The following is a 22,239-nucleotide window of genomic DNA, read 5'->3' on the forward strand; positions in this document are numbered from 1 at the left end:
TATAGACATTCATACTGTTATTCATATATGAATCACTTACCCATTGTATCATATATGTATAATTTTTCTTTTATATTGTTCAAATTGTTTTTCAGACACTACTTACATAACTTATCTTATACATATCTTCTTACCCATATAATATTATATTTTGTCTTTCACTGTTATCAATCTGCAACTGTCTAATTCCATGGTTATCAATCAACTATTTTTTATTATTCAATTCAATATTTTGAATATTTCTAAATTTGTTTGTATACTATTTCTTTTCAATTTTATGTTTCTCTGAATGATGGTTATTATCTCTTTTTGTTCTATAACCTTGATGAAGGGCTGAAACTCAGGTCGAAACGTCAGCATGAATAAATATCTTTTTGTTTATTTATGTTCTTTTTTGCTGACCGCACCACCGACCATCTTCTCCAGTTATTAATCTACGGCCAACTATCTACACCTCGTTATGAAAAAGTGAATATTTGGACACACCACTGGCCCCAATGCAACATAGATCCAGCAAGACGCCGATCTGTAGGGTGAAGAATATCAAAACTGACAAGAGCTATGATAGAGAGACCCAGAAGGTTCTAGGGCCAGGGCCATGGAATATGGTGGAATGAAGGAGAAAGAAAAGAAAATGCTTCTTTGAAAAACTTTTTCCCCACTATCCGTTTAAGACTGAAGGCTAAGTGGGTCCTCCCATACTATTGGGTCTCACACATCCTGACAGGACATGGAGGGTTACAGGGAAAGCTGCAGAGCTTTGGAAAAAACATCGAAGCTGACTCAAATTGAGACCAGGAGGGCTGGACCAGGCTGGTTAACTGGAGGAGGCACCCGGACAGATACAGATCCGGAGGGCTGGACCTACTAGACAAGGTGCAGCCCCATCAGCAAGCCCAGGACACTATTCCAACACTGCCGTACAAACCACCCCGCATGCCAAAATTAGTGCGGAATGAGATAAAAAAAATGCCAGTAAAGTGATGGTATCGGAGATAAAGTTTCAGAGAAGGATCCAGGGGAAAACCCAAAGGAACTGATTTCAAAATGAAAGTATCAAGGAGAACCTTGGGGTCTCGCCAGTAGGAGAGGTAGTGCAGCAAGGCCAACTAAAATTGTTTGACCATATGAGTAGAATGTGCAATTAAAAAAAAAATTGAATGATTGATGAAGATCAGAACAGAAGGAAAGCGCCTGCGAGGCCGACTGAAGCAAATGTATAAGGGTTACATCACCAGCCTTGGGAGAGTAAGAGGCTGCTCTCTCACCAGAATGAGGGATATGGTGAATGATCAAGAAAAATGGAGAAGATGGAACAAGGCTAAACCCCTAAAACTTGGAGCAACTTGGAGTAAGAGAAAGAAAAAGAATACAGCCAATTTGTCTTGATTTTGGATGCCTGAACTAAATTTTCACTTATCGTCATAGATATTCTTATTCTGCTACTTATAACAAAGCGATTAACTTCGAAAAATCAATGATGATGACATTGAGATTGAAATTAGAAGTTTGAAAAACAATACTTCTATCATCACGGAGCCTGTGAGAGATAGTGTTTTGACACTTGCCCACCGACTGTTAGTTAAAAGAATTATATCAAGTAATTAGAAGACATGTAAAGAATGAGAGTGGAAACTCATATGAACATAATAATTAACCATTTATGTAAATTAAGTAATTTCAATTTAGCTTAATCTTAAAATGCAGGACACCTTCAGAATAATTGTCATTTCAATCACATAATTTGTAATTTTAATAACTGCTAGTTGACACAATAAGAGCATGTGTAGCATATCCCCACCCACACTTAAGGAGTCCACATCAAATTAGATTCATTAATAGCTAGTAAATGCAAGGAGAAAAGCCAGTATTATGGCAAGTTTGAGGTAGCAGAGGGCCATCCTTTGATTCGAATCATGATCAAGAAGTAACAATTACATAAAAAGAAGAAAACAAAACATTTAAAATTCAAAGTCAATCATGACTCCATATTTATCAGATAGATGGATTAGGATTTTTTTGAAATAGTTTTAATTAAATTACTAAATAAAAATACCTTACTTATAATGGTCAAAACAATGCAAGTAATAAAAACAACTAAATTTATGAAAAATCATACCAATAAGAATCAATAGCACATTGGAAGCTGTGTATCTTCTCACTTCTTCAATCCACCTCTGAAGATTTAGGAATGAAGATCTTTTTGTGATATCATAAACTATAAAACCAAACAATACACGCATAAACATTATTAAAACTGTTTTCAAAGATAAGTTATCAATAACAGCAACATCCATGAACAAGATTGAATATTAACATTGCAGGGACAAAATTACAATAGGCCTTGAATCCTCTAAAACAGCATAAAATTGATAGACTAAGGTATGGAAAATAAACCTTCAATAACAGACATTGTATCCTATAATTTAAAAGACAGTCTCAAGCCATATGAGAAAAATATATATTTGAATTTTTCAGTGTGCATCTTTTGACAAAGTTATTCAATGTCTAAATTATTCAAATAATACGATAAGGAAGTTGGACAAAAAAATTATAGAAGATTAAATAAAATATAAAATAAATAATTTAAAAAGTCACCTATGATTACACCATTGGCAGATCTATAGTAGCTTTGGGTTATAGTCCGAAATCTTTCTTGCCCTGCTGTATCCCATATTTGAAGCTAAAAACACAAAATTAGTATGAAAAATACTAAATTAAATCACAAAAAATGAGTAAAAAGCAATTTACTGGCAACAAGAGAGTGATACACTAAAGTAAACTTATGCCATGCAGGATTGACACAATGAGCCAAAAAAATCAATTTAAATATCTATCAATTACAATTACTGTAGTTTTTTTAAATATAGAACTCTTAACATTAAGAGGAAGAAAAACAGGACAGAATCTATATCAGTATAAAAGTAGTAACTTTTTAAAAAAAATTTACAAACATAGGAAATATTTTTTAAAATACTAATGAATATTTATTATTCAATAATTTGTCTTTATTCATTACATTATACTTATTCTTATATTTCTTTATATCTCTAAATTACCACAAAAGGCCATGAAGATCTTTGGCCACTTTTTAAAGACATTTATTAACTTGTAGGAACACAAATGCCTCATCGGTAAAAACTAGTGGTTCGCAAATCATTGAAGTCCATGGACCACTAAGCCAGAAATTAAAGCATGTATGTAAGACACCCTTTCTAGACTTCCAGCACCCCCACAAGAAATTAGGTTAATTAAAAGTGCAGTTTTATTCAATTCCAGAATGCATTTAACTGCTAAAACCTTTAATATATTGAGGCGACAAGTCATTGACCATAAATTATTGAAATATGGGTAAATATGTAACTAATAAAAATGGCGGGAAAGCTATACTGTCATATGTAGCTTTTTTTTTAGACACTCTGGTACACTATACATTTAGTGGGGCAAATTATAAAATAAGTAGACATTATTTTGTTCATATTATGAAATATAATTAGTGTTATTTAGAGTCATTTTATGAATTGTAAGTTGCAAGTGTCATAGCTGCTTAGTGCCTCAATAAGCTGTTATCCAGTATTTTGCAGTATTCATTAGTATTTTATAGTATGACAAAAATAATATTAATAAATAGGTAACATTAAAACAGAAAAAAACTCATCTTAAAAGGTCCTATAAGACTGAGTATATATACAATTATTATAGAATTTGAATGGATGGAAGGGATTCTTGTGTGACTGTAAACTATAATAGTTACTAGTTAACAACACATAGTCAAAATCAAGAACAAATTTGAACTTTTTAAAAAATAAAATTAAAAAGATTAACCCCTAAGATTTAAAAAAAAATTGCAGGCCGCCAGTGTAGAGTGGAAATTTGAAATCATAAAAAAATTTTAACTATCAACACATTGCAAAACATTAATCCCTAGTGGTTGAATTCAGGTTAAAATAATAATGCATAATGGAAAAATGTATTAAAAATTATTGTTTTACTTTTTTGTATAATCTGATATATATTTTTAAAAAACCTAGAGCTAAGGAATTTTTTTTTGGTGATGCAAAGTAAAAGGCTGTTTTTTCCCACTGTGAGCTAGTCAGATCAAATCATCATTATTTTAATGATCTACTTTTCTCACATATAAAGATGTACATTTTTTTTTTCTTAACCAATACATATAAATGAAAATAGTGCAGACCTCTGGTGACAGTTAGTTGTAGTAACCAACTATTAGATAGCTATTGTTATATGGGAGAAATGATGGTTGTAAGAGGTTGACTTAAGCAATTCTTATGTTTTCTCAAATTAATACAACTTCAAACCTGTGGAAGCAGGTTCACCACACTATCTTTATTAGAATCAATTTAGAAAAGGAGATAGATCTAGGAATCATAGTAAAATCTACTACATAATTAGAGGTAAATTATTATTTTTTTATTTAATGAAATCACAATCAATCATTATGAGCTTATTAGCCATTCATTTCTAGAGAAATGATACGTTTTTCCAAAAAATTTTGCAAAACACATTATAACACAAACTCATGGGGCTTCCATCATTTAAATCTTCTTACAAGGGTATTAATGTTCAGGAGGGCGACCTGAGCATTTTTGTGCCCTTGTAGTCGCTTTTGATGCAACTGGGCAAATTTTTTTTTTATTTCATCTTTAACAGAAATTATATGAAGATCTCTGTAAAGATTATCATTTCTGATGTACCAGGGTGCAAAGACAATTCCTCTTAGAACTTTTATTTAGAAATTTCGGTATAATTTCTCTATTGGAGTCCCTCGGACATCCTCTCAGTTGGATTTTATAAGTCCAAATAGGTCTCAAGACTTTTTTGAACAAAAGAAGTTTGTTACAGACAGAAAGATTTGATTTTCAGCCCGAAAGAAAATACACTTTTTGATACATCATACTGAGCTGTAAAATAATTTTTTTTTAACATGTTCTTCCCATTGAATTTTTGCATCTGAGATATCTGGCCTGATTTGATTTGGGGATCACTTTTTTGTTCATTATAGTCAGCAGATCTTTAATTTTCTTGTTCGTGAAGTCAACATGCATAGACAATGATTCATTAAGTTTTATCCTCCACTTAAAATTTCATCTCTGTTGTGGTTAATGCAGTTTTTAATTTTTTTAACAGTTTCCTGGTTATCATTTATTTTTATCAGAACTGCTGCATCATTGGCAAAGACAGCCATGACACCTTTTCAGCCTATAGGATATCAGCGGTATAGAGCAGAAAGAGTATGGGGCCTAATATGATTCTAATATGGTGATGTGGTACACCATATTTTATGGAGCCCAGAATATGCATCTTCTTGTCTTAATCTGAAGTATCTCTCAGATGAATAGGAGTTTAAGAGTGGAGTATATATTGTCCTAAGAGAATTTCTTTAAGCTTATAAACAACCACTTTGTGCCAAACTCTGTTTCTTCAATTAGTTTCTCAGTTTGATTTGTAATTTTATATACTTGAATTGATGGTTGAATTTTTCTGCAAAAATCCAAATTGATGATCAGGTATTAGCTTTCTTTCTTCTATTAGAGGCATTAATCTCTTGATAATAAAGCAAGAGGTATTAATTAGAATAACTTCTCGAAAAGTTTTCACAATACTGGTAACAATGATATAGGACCATAAGAATTTTCCTGGTCTCAGAATCATAACTTCCGCAACCTTCCACAATTTTGGAACATAGCTAATGTGAAATAAAGCATTTATTAGTTGAGTTATTTTCATTGTGGCCTTCTGCAGCTTTTAACCTGTGATGAGATCATATCCAGATGCTCTCTTTGTGTTGATCTCCTGTTTGATGGTATGTAGAACCTATTTAATAGTGACCGATGGAATGTTAATACCAATTTCTACCAAAGGCGAACTTACCAAACCTCAAGAAATTCTACTTCGCTTTAATTTGGTGTGAAGATCTTTGAGAGATAGTGAGCGAAGACTTGAGACAAAGATATCAATATTATTCAATTCCAGAAATGCTTGAAATTTGTTTTTATTTTTGACAGCCCATTAGCATTCCAAACGGATATAATAAGGTTTGCCATTATTTTATTTTCAGTTTATGTCCTGGTTTGGACTTGTTTTAAATTTTGGTTAGCCTTTTTTTTATATCATTATAATGTTCATTAATTTGTTTAAATGATGTCAGCAGCTTTGTATGACGTCGACTGGGTATGGCATGCCGAATTGCTATTCAAGCTCAAGCCCATATTACCCTAAACCTTATACCTTATCCTCTGCTTCTACCACTCAAATCATTCCTTTCAAGTATGCAGTGGTTCTGAGTACTCAAACGTCTATCTGGTCGAGGCAGGAGTTCCTCAAGGCAGTGTCTTGAGTCCTTTCCTCTACATCCTCTTCACTGCTGACATACTCATCAATCCTGACAACATTTGCCGATGATACAGCTATTCTATCCTCCCACTCTGATCCAGTAACAGCTTCATCCAATCTCTAAACATACCTCACCCAGACTGAGCAATGGTGCAACCAATTGTGGATAAAAGTCAATGACTCGAAATGCACCCATGTGGACTTCCACCCTCCACCACAGCTTCTGTCCACCTGTTACTTTTAATAATATTTCTCTACCCAGATCCGACACAGCACAATATCTTGGATTCATCTTAGACAAAAGACTCACCTGGAACCAACATACTGGACTTAAAAGACAAGAACTCAATAGACGATTCAGCCAACTACACCGACTGCTCAGCAAGACCTCTCATCTCTCAACAGAAAAGAAACTTCTAATTTATAAGACTATACTGAGACCTATCTGGACCTACGGAATTGAACTTTAGGGAACAGCTAAACCATCTAAAATCAAACGTATCCAATCCTTTCAATCCAAAATCCTTAAAACTATAGTCAAGGCACCGTATTACGTTTCCAACTGAACACTACACCACACTACCAACCAAATTCTCAAAATTCAATATAAATCTTTTTAATTATCCTAATCCTTTGGTTCAATCCTTATCCAGTTCCACCCAGAAGGAGACCCGTTACAGTGCTTTGGAATGAGAGTTGTTGAGAATTGCGTGGGCGGTAGACCACTTTGGATCCTACCTTTCTAGAAGATTTCGGGTCCACACAGACCACAGACATCTCCAGTGGATTGGAAAATACAAGAATCATTAGCACGGATCACTCGCTGGAAGGAGCCCTTGGGCCAATATAATATGGATATTGCCTAAAAGCCAGAAAAACGGTGTCGCAGGCACTTTGCGCTTGGTTTCAATTTTACGGGGTCCTGACAGAATATCGTCGGACAGTGGTAGAGTATTTGATAATGCGCATATCAGGGAGGAAATGAAGGCATTAGAATTAGTATAGCATCTCGGGGGCAACCTAAGAGCAGAGGGATCGAGAGGCTTCATAGCATTCTCAGCGACCATCTGCGTGTGCACCAATTGGAAAAGAGATTGGAACCGGACAACACGATGAAACGAGCGATCGCAGTGTACATTAGTCCGTTTATGCGGTCACGGGGTTTGCTCCCTTGGAATTTTTTTTTTGGACTGCGTGGACATCGGAGAGACACAGCGACAGGAAAAGGGGAGTTATTAACAACAATTTAGCCATGAGAAAATTGTGGAATAGAGTTAAAGCTCGTATCGAAAGTGAGAAGAGAAGAGGAGTAGAGAAACAACATTTAAGCGTGCGTGATGGGCAACATCAAAATCGGGACCATCGACCACATGATACTGTCGACCAATAGGGGAAAGGAACTGCAGTGATATGAGGGTCCCTTCATGGTAATAGTGATTAGAGAACATAATACTGCCACAATTGAGAGTTTGCCTGAACCCAAAAAGAGGAGAGTACATATTGAATAGCTAAAAATCCCTACTACGACTTCAAACTTACAGAGATTGTACAGGATGTAATTTTTTTATTTTGTCTTGTTTTTTGTGTTTCATGTATCGATTCAAAGAAATTTCTCATTGCAAGGAAGAAGAATTATTTTTTGTATAAATTTGTTAACGTTATTCTTTTTTAATCATGTATAGACATTGGACATATATTTATTCATTTCTCTTTTTTGTTTGTGTATGTAGGAGCCATAGGTTTTTTTTTTCTAGTTTCACTCTTGTATTTATTGTAAATTGATGCTTTATCGATTTTTTGATGTCATTCTATTGTACAAGATAAGTTTACGATGACTGTTTGCTAGGTTATTGTAAACATTTTTTTCTAATTGTTTTTCTTATTTATATGTTATTGTATTGTGCTATATAAGTTTACCAGGACTGTTCGTAAACTGGTGAGGGAGGAGTCACGGCCTGAGTGAGATGTCAGCTGACAAAGGCCAGAAGATGATCAACTAGAATAGTTGATCAAACATGTATATATAGAAGTATTGGACCAAATAAAGTCAGACTTGTTTACGCAGCTGATTTGAGTTTATAAACATTCCTCGTAAACACAAAATATTACATAAATACATACAAAGAAAAAGCTACAAATTAAACACAACGAAAGAAAGTAAGAATAAATATACATATAATCCTAAGAAAAGAAAATATTAAAAAAAAACATCACTGCATGTAAAAAAAAAATGAAATAAATAAACAACGCTCTCTGTATAACTAACTAAACAGACAAAATTCTTCTGAAACAAATTTCTTCAGTTAGGAGAGGTTAATAAATAAAAGCCATAAAATATGGTTGTACACTATTACAAAATAACGATTCCAGAATTAAATTTGAGTCTAATTTTTTGATTAATAGAAAAATTAAAGCATTGCTTTGCCAAATATGTCAATTTATATCAAATCAAAATTATTCATTATTTATTTTATGTCTATTAGTGGTTATATAATTGTAGATTAATTCTTATATTAAATCAATGAGGAAACATAGGCTATTTAGATATTTATACATATTTGTTATTAGGTAAAATAGGTGAAAAGGAAGAGATCACACTATTTCTTTTTTCTTCCTTTCTATTATTAGATAGGTAATTATGAGAGATAGTTCACCTTGGATTACTTATACGAGGAGAAGATGGTTGAGGGTGCAGTCAAAATAAAACACAAATAACTTAATGTAACTTACTTAATAGTGCCAACGTTTTGGCTAGAGTTTCTAGCCTTCATCAGGGCTAAGAACAGAACAAGATAACAACCAATAAATTTAGAAAAGAAAAAAGAAAATATAAACAGAATGACATAAAGTGAATAATTTTACAGAATGGAATTAATAAAATAAAGTGATGAGAGAAGTGGAAAATGTATACAAATAAAATGTATACAAAAGTACTTGAATAAGTAGGTAAAATAATATAATTAAGGAAATAAAATAAAAATTAAGTTATATAATGCAAAGAAATATGAATATATTAGTTATTAATGATTTAAAAATTAAAATATGGAAAGAAAAATAAAACTGAGAGAAAGAAAATATATGTAACCATAATAATTGATAAAGAGGCAAAATATAGGTAAAGTTTAACAAACTAAACGAATAGAAAACAATTTTTTTTAAAACAACAATAATAATATATGGTGAACATAACTAATAACGTGGGTAAGGAAAATTGAGAAAAGAAGGGGTGGTAAAATAAAGATAGGGAAAAAAAGAGAATAAAACGAACCTGTTAGTTTGAAATCTAACCGCCAAGTGGTATTCTGCGCCGAGAACGGCCAAACTCCGAATTAAAAAATACGTTACAAGAATGACTAAGTGTTCTTAAGAGGAAACGTTACGAGTGGGTAAAAAATAAAAAGTAGAAAATATTTAGAAGAAGAAAGCGTATGAGAGGGTGACGACAAATGGTTTTTGGGAAATGTTAAAAATATATATATATGTACAAGGATGACGAAGTACCGGAAGATGACAAAGTGTCATGAGTATTTAACAACAGTTAAAAAGAGGAAACGTATATAAGAGGGTGACGACAAATGTGTTAAAAAGTTTAAGAAGTGAAATAATACTTTAAAAAGTGGACGGAAAAATAAAATGAATAAATAAAAAAAAAATTAAAAAATTATTTTTTTAATAAATTAACTATTTGCGAATATGTTAATGATAAGTTGTGCTTGTCGGTTTTTAAATTGACGGAAGAAGGTTCTAATTGGATATAGAGGCTTTCAGAGATGAGTCTTTTGTCATGGTTACGAACTGTAGCAAGTATAGACGTTTTGTAGAAATCGAAGGAATGATTTAAAGAAAGAGAATGTTCCGAAAGTTTTGAGGCAGAATGATTATGTGAGGAAACAGAATATTTATGTTGTTTGATACGGTCTTTTAGGAAGTTTTTGGTTTCGCCTATGTTAGTAGAATTACAATTAAGGGTGGAGCAAGGGATGCGGTATTATTGTAATGTGATCGGTGTAGAGGAGGGATCGGGTCTTTTTGTTTAGTGTAAATATTAGATAGTATGTTATGAGGTCTGATGAGGTACGATTAAATAAGTTACATAAACTTATTTCTATTTTATTTTGACCGCACCCCCAACCATCTTCTCCTCGTATTAGATAGGTAATTCGTTTGATCAAGGAATACTCTGAATTGCCTCTTACAATAAGTGAATTTTCTTTCAGTAGGGAAGAAACTCGTTCCACCTATACCATTGTAAATAATGTTATACACAGCACTGTCAAATATTCAGTCTGTATTTAACTAGTATTTAGATTGTAACAATGACACCTTCATCGAAGTCAGGAATGTTATTTACATTAAAAAAAAAAAGTTTAAATGATAAACGCAAACAAAAAGGATTCAGTTCATAATTTAGCGCCTAAATTTACGATCGTATAAGTGTTCGACATAATTAAAATCAAAAATGAAATTTTAAGTTTATATCATGAAGATTACTTTATAAACCTTTTATATCCATATAAACATTACTTTGTATGACCCCTGCGTGGAGTGCCAGGAGCCAGTGGACAGCCAGGAGAAGTTAGGTCCCTCTGTCGCAAATGCGGCAGAGAGTCTGAAACCCCAGCCTATGTGCTGGGAAAATGCCCCAACAACTCCCTCCTTATAACAAGCCGGCACCACAGGAAGAAGAATTGATCAAGTTCCTTGAAAGAAAAGACTTCGCCTGCTTCGAGGAGGTTTATTGCGTTGACACCGACGGATCCGTAAGATATGCCGATATTGTTGTATTTACAGAAGTCGGAGGCACGGCTGTGGTCTTGGATCCAACGGTAAGATTTGAGAGTAATGACCTCGAACAGAAAGGTGGAGTGGAGAGGGGAAAAAAGGAAATATATGAAAAATGCATCCCTTTCCTTAAGGAAAAATTCCGCGAGACCTTCGGAGAGAGAGTTCACCGTGAGAGGCCTCTGATTTGGAACTCGCGGAACAATACCAGATAGAACAAGGAGCTTCTTAGAAGGCCTAGGTGTTAGCATTGGGGATATGACGATCTTGGCGGAAAATATTATTTTGGACTCCCTGGGGATCATACATCATCTCACCTGCATGGGAATTGGCTCTAGATTATTCATTGTTTCATTTATTTATTTTAGTAGGTGGGCCTGTTGATTTGTGTGTTTTAACTTATTTATTCATTACATTATTTCATTACTATTATTATTTTTATTTATTTATCCTTTTTTTACTTATTTATCCAATCAAGTATTTCTTTTAACCAACCTTTTATTATATTTTCCTTTAAATCTATGTATTAGTTTTGTTTTGGTAAAATGTATTTATTTGTTTGTTTTACTGTAAACTGATCTACTGCTGTGACTAGTATTTCTCTGGTTTGATCTCACATCGCTGTCTAATAGTGAATTTGTTTAGCGGGTCACTGGGGAGGATCGGAGAGGAGGAATTCGGGAGAGTGAAATTGTCGATCAAATGAAATGAAAATTGTGAAATGAAAGGGACCAGAAAGGGAAAGAAAAAAGGAATAAATTGAAATATTTGTATTTAGTGTGTAGACTGGAATTAATTGTAAAAGAAAACTGTGGAAAAAAAAATGTTCTCTTTCTTTTTTATTATATCATGTAAAAATATGTAATTTATATATGTCCGATCATGAATTGATTACTATGCTGTTTAATGTAGCAACCCGATGTATTTGGGCAGTATGGATGAATACAGCATTTCTCTCTATATAAATAATTGACCGTATGCCTTTTCACTTTTTTCAAAGAAAACCATCAGTGCATGGAACTAACTTATAATTTACGAAAATTCGCGGTTTCTTTCTGAAATCAGCTCTAATAATAATGAAGGATCTACTTTACTTTTCCTACCAATTCGCTTCATTTTTCACAACTACTTCACCTCCCTTGTCACACAAAATGACATATATTTCATTTCCCTGAAACATTAAGGATACGTCTCCCACCCATTTTCCTTACCACCCCACTCCTGTGCCTCCCTTAGGTAAAACAAAGAATTAATAATCCAATCTTTATATAAGATGTATACTATATCACATAAAAATGTTCGTATCTAATAATGCTTGTCTCTATAATATAACCAATCAATATAAACAACCAACGTTTTGGAGTATCCTCCCCCCGGGCTTAGGGCTTCTCTACAATTTTTAACATATCATGAATAAATAATAAATATACATACACACATATTTTTCAATTATAATTATATTGTATATATAGTATTGCCGAGTCCGATGAAACTATGATATTCTATTACTCGCTTTCTAATAATACTTTATTTATTCTGGGACGAGTCCCTTTAGAATGATACAGAAAAATCGACAGATAAGGGCTGAGGAGCCTCCGAGATACTTAAACTAAAACAAAGAAATATAAATAGTCATTGTAAAAAATAATTATAAGTTACTTTCTCACTTTTATCAGTTGAAAAATTAAAAAAATGAATAAATAAATAAGAGAAAACAAAACGATGTAAAAATGATTAAGAATGATATAATAGTTTACATACACATTTACAATTATATTGATTTACAATTTCATGGGGATGTTGGAAGGGATGGAGTTCCATAAGGATGAGGCTCGGATAATGAACGATCTATCGAAAGCAGCGGTTCGGTGGGCCTTTGTGTATAAATATGAAGACCGAGAACGGGTATTGCGGGAACGAATAGAGGATTTGAATTGAAGGGGCTGTGAGATGTATGAAGGACGGCGGGACTGGAAGATGAAGGATGCTAGGAAATACTTACGACGGTAGGAAGGATAAAGCCACTTTAACCCTGCATAAAAACGGGAAACAGAGGCGTCCCCTGGGATCCCGAAGATGAATCGTACACAGCAATTTATCAAACGTTTTAATTTCGCCTCGAGATCCCCAGAGACGCCCCCATATACCGTACAGCAATAGGCAAAGTGGGGAAATATTAGAGAAGTGATTAGGAGCCTACGAGTTTCCAATGGAAATAGGTGGCGAAGGTAATTTAGACGTTTTAAAATGGAAAAGGTACGGCGGGAGATATTCGATACATGGTTTTTCCAGGAAAACGCTTGATCAAAGGTTATTCCCAGGTTTTTGATGGTGGGGTAAAATTTGATGGGACTATCATGTAGGAACAGAGTTGGAATAGTAGGAACAGTTTTAAGGAGGTGATTGGAGCCTATTAAGATTGCCTTCGTCTTCTCCGCATTTAGCTTCATCTTGTTAGCTCTCGCCTATTCACAAATCCCATTCAAATCTTCTTAATGTTTTTCTGGGGCTGATAATAGGTCAGAAGGCAGGAAGGACAGGTATATTTGGAAATCATCTGTGAAATCATTGAAGAGAAAGTACTTTTGGTGGGGGATGAAGAAGACAAGGTGTTTTCCAGCGACTTCTGATTATCCAGAACTGCACGGAGGATGCGCAGGGTTTGGGAGGGAAAACACTTACTACACATGCTCCGTACAGTCAGAAGTTGTTGCTGGAACTAGGGATGCGACATCGACTACAAAAAACATCTATGTTTTAAAATATCAATGTTCAATATTTAAATATCGTTGCTTACAAAATATTGGCAAAAATACATCGATGTTTTTGAACATCCATATCAGTAAAATAAGGTATGTTCCAACGACTTTTTATTATTGAATGGAATGTGGTCCGGGTGCGGTCTTTTTATTATCCATAACTCATTATGTTCTTAAGTTACCACTAAATAAAATCCGAAATCCTTCTTCACCTAATGACTTCCGACCTATTTCTCTCCTCTCCAACCTTTCAAAACCACTAAAACGCCTTGTTCAAAACCAACTCTCAAACTTCTTAGAAGCATATTCCCTCATCAATCCCCTCCAATCCGGCTTTCGACCTGGCTATTCAACACAATCCGCTCTCCTTAAAATAACCCACTACCTCCAAACTGCTAATAACCTGCTAAAAACCTAACTATCCTCATCCTCCTAATCATAAAAAAATAAATCAGGCATTCCAAAATGAATACCTAGGTTGGTTCTATAAAGCAATAAAATATTGGAATTTGGTGCTCAAATATATAGAGGAATTAGTATCCAATTGGAAATATTTAATAATAAAATATTAATTAAATCAAATTTTAACAATTACAACTTCGATTGTTTTAAGTAATATTTTTGTTTTAAGTAATATTTGTATAGGTTAAGGGAGGTGAAAAATGAACCGAATTGGTTGAAAAATATCTTTCTTTTTCTGAATAATTATCCAAACTTTCTTTTTTATATAGATATCTGATTCAAAATGTACACTGTTTTATATATAGACTTTCACTTTTTCATTTCCTACTACGTTTAATTAAATTATAATTAAATACCCAAATATTAACTTATTTATGGACTTCCAATAAGCCTCTAATCCTTCTTCTCCCGTGTGATTTTTTGTAGTTATTTTAAACGCCACCAAAATGCCAGACGGCAATATACCAATATATTTTTATTTAAACTTTTATCCATCCATTAATATTATTAATTGAACAATTAAGTTGACATTTGGGTGTTTAATACACATTGTGAGCTTGTACGGCATGATTTTCCACCTTTTGGGTTTTTGATTGCACATAAATTCGGTCTCTAATATTGAGTAGCATTATTTCGATATTATAATTAAATTGAACATAGAAGGAAATGAAAAATTGAATGTATACAAAAAAAAGTGTACATTTTGACTCAGATATCAATATAAGAAAGAAAGTTTGGATAATTATTTTTCTACCAATACGCTTCATTTTTCACCTCCCTTGACCCACTAAAATGATATTTACTTCATTTATCTGAAACATGAAGAGTACGTCACCCACCCTTTACCTTACTACACTCCATTCCTGTACCTCATTTATGTCGAACAAAAAGCAATAATAATCCAGTCAAATTTTAATAAGAAAAAGAGATCGTGCAAAAAGCTGTTACGCGTAACAATGCACAGTGGATGAACTTGAAGTAATAAAAGTCCTCTTGCCATCAACTTCACTTCCCATACAGTTAAGAAATTAGCAATATATAAAAATTACAAATTAAAATGATCACATAATAATAATAATCTTCATTTATTGTGGGATTGATCCCTTTAGAATAATTTACAGGCGTCAAAATTAGGCTTTAGAGCCTTAGAATAAATTACAAAATAGAGATGAAATTACAAGATGAACCCCTTTGATCTGTGTCCAAAAAACCTACTCTCGACGGATCGGCAACGAGCCTAGGCCAACCAAGCCAAGCCACCCATCCACATGCTCGCGTATGTCTGAGTTCGCCATGGCTTGGCCAACATGTAGAGGCCCCTTTATGTTACTGAAATGGATGTTCAAAAACATCAATGTATTTATTTTTGACAATGTTTTGTTAGGAACGATATTTTAAAACATCGATGTTTTTTTTCTCTATCCCTCATTCTTAGTTCAAACAACCACTTATGAATGTTGGGAGCATAGTGTTTTCTCCTCCCAAACCCTGTACTAGGCATTCTGTGCACAGTTCTGAATAGTCAGAAATGGTTGTTGAAAGACAACAGACATTTAATTTATCTTTATCCCGTTGTTAGCGTGAAGGTAGGAAATACTTCCTCATCCCTTCACATTGTTAATATGAATCTGTTTATACAGTAATTATTTTTGTTTTTATTGTCACTTTTGCAAAAAAAAAAAAAAAAAAAAAAAAAAAAAAAAATAACACAAACGTAAAACATCGATGTTAAAAAAACATCGGCTTCAAAAAATCGATGTCGCATCCCTAGACCAGTTATCTCACAATTTAATGGAAGACCTTTTATGAATGAATATTCTCCCAAACGGACTTCAGAAAGGATACAGTGAAATAATGTGTATATTGCTCTATTGTGCTGTAACTAAGAGATAAAACAACAAACATATAAAGTTAAAGTGAATTTAAGGTAATAGGTAAACAGTTGTTTGTAACTTGCATAACTTAAAGACTTTACTTTTTATAACAGTTTGTTAATTATCTTATAAATGAATACTGTGGAAATAATGAATAAAATTGTGAGAAATAAAGTGTTTTATTAAGGTTATCCTTTATCACTATTAGGTTAGGCTATGTTGAATGTTAAGTCAGCAAAATTAATTTGAATTCATTTGCAATTGAATTAATTAACCTATGACTAAACTGATTTATTAATGAAGTGAAATTCGGCAATAGATTAGAAATGTTTAATGAATTCTTTCAGGTTAGTTAGCTATTTCTGTGCGTAAGTATGTTACACTTGAAAACTTACATAAATGAAATATAAATAGAACATAGGAAATACATTTAAGAATTTTGCCCACTAAATTACTGAATTTAAGATTCATTAAGGGTATTAATTGTTAACAACATGGCAATAAAGAAATGAAGGTTTAATGAATCTTAATTTAACTCAGTGAAAATATCATTGTATGAATACATAATTCTGCACTATGTTATAGCATGAAATTTCCTTCCAATATATTAACATTAAATTGCAATTAAACATACAGAGTAATCAAACATCATCACCATTGCTGAATTGGCCTTTTCCCAGGTAAGAACGATAAATTAGTTTTCCAGAATAATATACAATAACTATATCTACTTTCACTAAGCTGTGATTTGAAATTTGTTGAAAAATGAGTTACAATTTTGGATTATTATGTCTGGCATGGACCTTATGTGTTAACACTAATTTTGAAACTTTAACTTTATTAGAATTCTATGAATATCCGGCATGGTGGGACCATTATGCATGAAATATCCTTTCTCCTCAATGCCAGACGCACTTCACTTTTGGTTGGATGGTTGGGTTTGAGTGGACTGTATATAAATGAAATAACACATGATTAAATGAAAATAAAATTCTATTATCTAAGTTACAAGTAGTGTAGGGGGTGGCTGAAAGAAAACATTTATGGTTAGATTTTTAATTAATTTAGAAACACTGGGCTATGGAAAACTGTAGATATAATGAGGTGGTTGATGATGATGTGAATATTAGTTGACTTATTCCATTCTCCGGTTACTCCCTCCTTATTTCTTGAATTCCTTCATTTCTTGATCGATCTCTCTCTCCTCTGCTCCGGGGCACTTCCGAGTCTCTCTACTCACTTATTTGCATTAAAGAAGCTTGTGAAGAAAAGAGAAAAAGGAACTTCGGTTGGTAAAAGAACAAACAAGATGGCTCTCTAGTGCAAGTTTCTTCTCTTCCCACCGAGAGTGCTGGAAGAGGTAAGCTTTTTTGCTGGCCACATGGGCGCTGGTTTTGCCTTTCTTATGGGAGCCCCCAATCCAATTCAAGACTTTCGGTTAACCTTGAGTTACCCGAAACAATGATGGATGTATATACTCATTATATATAAATAGTGAATAATCATTAACAATAATTACCTTATAGTAGGTAGCTAATGTTAGACTAGCTATTCACTAATCTAACGTTAGCTGTTAAATAATCGGGTTATCTGATTTTAAAAAGTATTTTGAAGGGTAGCAATTCCGAAATCTCAAGACAAAAGAATATAATTGAAAATATTTTTTTTTTATAAGAAAGTAAGCTACAATTATTAAAATCAAAAGTGTTTAATGTACAAGTTTCAGTCTTAGTTCCCTTGTAATATCATAGTGTCAGTCAACAGTATATAAGGTTAATAATAGTGCTATCTTTTAGGATTAATAATAGTATTAGTGTTGTTAATATGAGTACTGTTTTAATTAGTAACTTTTTCAAAAAATGATGGAAGATATACTATTTAGAAGTGAAAGTGGAGATGAAGAATTTAATGATAATATTGTTGAAGAAAACATTCCTAGAAAAAAAACTTACAGAGTGAGGAACAATTTCAGCTTTGAAGTTGTGTGAAATGATCTTTTTTTTTCTACAATCGATACTTTATCACTAGTCTAGAACATAATACTTAAAAAACACCTCCATATGATGAAAATTTAAATAAAGTAAAAATTAATCTAATAGAATATATCATCAATATAATTGTCAAATGTCAATAAAACAGTTTGAATATCAAAAGAGTATATTTATTAAATAAAACAACAATGCTATTACATATAAATCTGGTCCTTGCTTATTGTGTAAAGTGTTGCTCCAGAATAGTTATAATGAAGTATGTATCTTATTCTGTATTATACCAATTCTGTATGTTAAATAGACTTTTCTTATATTTTCATTTATTGTTGTATTGTTTTATGAATAAACATCTTTCCTTGATATCTCTTATACTCAAACTCAGAATGTGTTAAAGAGAGGAAAAATGATATTTAATGTGAGAGTTCTCACTCAGGTAAGCTAGTATTTATTTATTTATTCCACTATGCTTGAGTAAAAAACTTTCTACATCAGCTATTTTTACCACAGACTCCAGCTACATAAACATAATTAAATATAATTGCAATATTGATAGTAATACTCTGTGTCATTTATGTGTGACAGTGAGTTGTGTGTTCAATTAATTTATAGAGGAAAATTACAATAATAATACTACAGATTAACATAACTATTTTTGTACTATTTAACCAGAAATTTTATCTATAAATTAGACAATTTTAATCTTAGCAAAGTATCTGATAACTTAAATGTAAGATTAATGAGGTGAAGAGAGTTGAATGTAGATATATAAGAGGAGGGTAAAAATTATTTATATATTCTTTGTGTTTTTTCTGCTGACTGCACCCCCTCCCTCCCTGACCGCCTTCTCTGTAGATTATTCTATTTTAATTTCCAGACACTGTATCCAAATAAAAAACTTATATGTATTTCATGTAATAAATGGCTAAAGTAATTGGAATTGATTAACAATTCACAATTGCAATTATGCAATTAATTTTAAAAAAACAATCAAATTAAGATAAGACAGTAGGATTGCAGGGAAAAGTCTCACATCTCTAGTATCATCTTGAAATAGTGTGATTAAGGTGTTTGGAACAGTATGCTTGTTGAAAGAAAAAAAAAAAGAAGATAGCCAGAATAAGTTTACAACCGATGGTGAGCACAAAATTACTTAAATACCAAATTCTCTAATATAAAGATGGGTATGTTTTCATTGAGAGATACTTTACTAAATGTATAGATCATAGTATTTAATTACATTCTATTGTTGTGTGTTACCTGTACCCCAAAGACCAGAAACAAAAACAATTTTTTTATTTATAATATTTTTCTAACTAACTTAGAGTTACTCTCTTTTACACACTGTCCAAAAACAGCTGTTTTAATTCATCAATGATTTCCATTATAATTGATTGACCAAATAACATCGTTACACTGACCCTTCTTAAAAACTGTTCATCCCGAACAGAACGATCTTCACATCATTGATATTTGAATACGTTTCCTATGATGCCGAGAGAAATTTTGTTTTGTTTTCCCTTTAATCTCTAGTACTTCTATACTTCTCCTACTTTCTGATTTTCCAAATTTTTTATCATTATTATGGTGCTCTCCATGTCATTAACTAACTGAGTCGTTTTTCCATAACCTTTTTTCTTTTTGTTTTTTCATCTTCTTGTCTCCTATCTTTATCCCTTCTTATACATTCTTTACTCTCTTAACATACTTCCTCTCTTCTTCAACGTATTCTTCTTCTATTAACCCTCTTTCCTTTTTATCTTCATCACATCCATCATTTTTTCCTTCTTCTCTCCGGCTGTAATCTTTCCTGCGACTAGAGTTATCGCCTTTCCTTCTTTCTCTCCATCTGTAATCTTCAGCATCTCTATCAACCGTACTTCTATCATCATCTCTTCGTCTACAATAAATGGTTACTTAATCTATCATCAAAATTTATCAGGAAGTCTTGTAATAAATACTTTATAATACAACAGACTTCCATAATGAGTTTAAACCATTTTCCATTTCAACAAGTTCCTACATTTTATTTTATGCAATTGAGAATCAGACACCCATGTTAATATATAATCTTAGTTCTAGTTAATGTCTGATTTATAAAAGTAAATTTTGAAGGGGGAGGCATAGCCCCGAAACATCAGCTTATTACAAAAATATAATTCAAAATATTTTTAAATTTTATATTATCTTCTCTGTGAATAAATTAATAATAATACTATTAACACTAAAACATGAATGTAATGACAGAGAAGAAAATGATATATATGAAGTATGTAAAAGACATATAAATATGATATTACACTTTAATTTTAATTAATTAGCCAATAAGATGAAACATAAATATAAAAGAATGTTTAACTAAAATTAATACTGAGTATGACCTAATCTCACCCTTAGGAGCCAATGATATAATACTGCATTAGATATTAGTCAATGCAACATAATCCTAATAATATCATAAATTTGTTATCACTGGGAACTAATTTCAATTATGAGCATATAAACATATATACAAAAGTGTCACTTGTAAGTGGGAAATGAAACCATTTAGGAGAAGATCAAGTGGCTATGGCGTGATGAATAGACCAGGAATGGAGAGGACATTGACCTGATGCAAGCTGATGGAGGAAACCATTCGGGAGGACAAACGCTAGAGTTCGTCATGGTTATTAATGATAGATTATTTTATTTGTTCTATCATTGTTTTTAATATATTCTGTTAATTATTGTTGTTTATTTGTATCTTTTCAAATTCATTGTTTTATTTTATTTTAAAAAGTTTTGTAATTTCATCTTTACTCTTAGGCTCTGAAGCCTAATTTTGATGCCTGTACATTGTTCTAAAAGGATCAATCCCAAAATAAATAAAAATTGGAAGATTATTGATTGACCGTGTGTAAAGATGAAAGGAATATGGTCCGGGTGCGGTCAAGAAAAACTCAAATAGTAGAAATATACTATTTTAATGAGCCAACGTTTCGCCCCACGTTGCAGGGCTTCTTCAGGGCTATTTTGACGGCAGAAATAGCTCAAAATAGCCCTGAAGAAGCCCTGCAACGTGGGGCGAAACGTTGGCTCATTAAAATAGTATATTTCTACTATTTGAGTTTTTCTTGACCGCACCCGGACCATATTCCTTTCATAAATAAAAATTATTATTATTATTGGATGATTATTGATTGACCGTGTGTATAGATGAATGGAATATGGTCCGGGTGCGGTAAAAAAAAACAACTCAAATAGTAGATAATTATACTATTTTATTGAGCCAACGTTTCGAGACCCTACTCACTCACTTATGCTCCAGTTCAACTCACTCCTCAGGAACCTGCTTGAAACCAGCCAGATTAACCGCCCCACCTACCTCAACCTCATTTCTTATAATTCATTAGCCCCCCGCTTATACGGACTCCCTAAAATCCATAAACATGGTAACCCCCTCCGCCCCATCATTTCTAATATCAACGCTCCCTCTTCTAAACTCAGTAAATTTCTTCTTCCTGCCCTTCAAATGCTCAGCCACAATAACTCTTATGATATCCGTAATTCCTTCCACCTTAAAGAACTATTACAATCCTTCAACATACCTGACAACTTTATCTTAACCTCCTTTGATGCCGAAAGCCTTTTTACTAACATCCCCATTGACAAAGCCCTTCATATCGTTGAGAAGAACTGGACTATAATTCAACCTCATACCACACTTAACCTCACATCATTTCTTTCTGCTTTAGAACTTTGCTGTAATTCTGGTTACCTGACTTTTCAAGATAAATTTTACCACCAATTTAACGGACTTGCGATGGGGAACTGCCTGGCTCCAGATATATCTAATATTGCTCTTAATGAACTTCTCGACTCTATAATACCTCTCTTCTCACAAGACATAATTTTCATTAAAAAGTACGTGGACGATCTCTTCCTGGTCCTCAATCCTGACAGAATCCCTGAGATCCTACCAGCCTTTAACTCCTACCATCCTCGTCTTCGGTTTACTGTTGAAGGTGAAATTGACCATTC

At 32.8% G+C, this 22,239-nt stretch overlaps 1 protein-coding gene across 1 annotated transcript in view; it reads right to left on the reverse strand.

The window, feature by feature from the left end:
* Rab19 (RAS oncogene family member Rab19) overlaps positions 1–22,239 on the reverse strand; it is a 104,373-nt gene that overhangs the window by 79,457 nt on the left and 2,677 nt on the right. Inside the window, exons 2-3 of the mRNA XM_067052013.1 lie at positions 2,599–2,683; positions 2,120–2,218 (exon numbers count right to left, since the gene is read on the reverse strand). Of these exons, the coding sequence (XP_066908114.1) occupies positions 2,120–2,218; positions 2,599–2,683 (184 nt within the window). The remainder of the gene's footprint in view (positions 1–2,119; positions 2,219–2,598; positions 2,684–22,239) is intronic.

Source organism: Halyomorpha halys, unplaced genomic scaffold, assembly GCF_000696795.3.
Source record: "Halyomorpha halys isolate HHAL.00 unplaced genomic scaffold, Hhal_1.1 Scaffold1022.1, whole genome shotgun sequence".
NCBI lineage: Eukaryota > Metazoa > Arthropoda > Insecta > Hemiptera > Pentatomidae > Halyomorpha > Halyomorpha halys.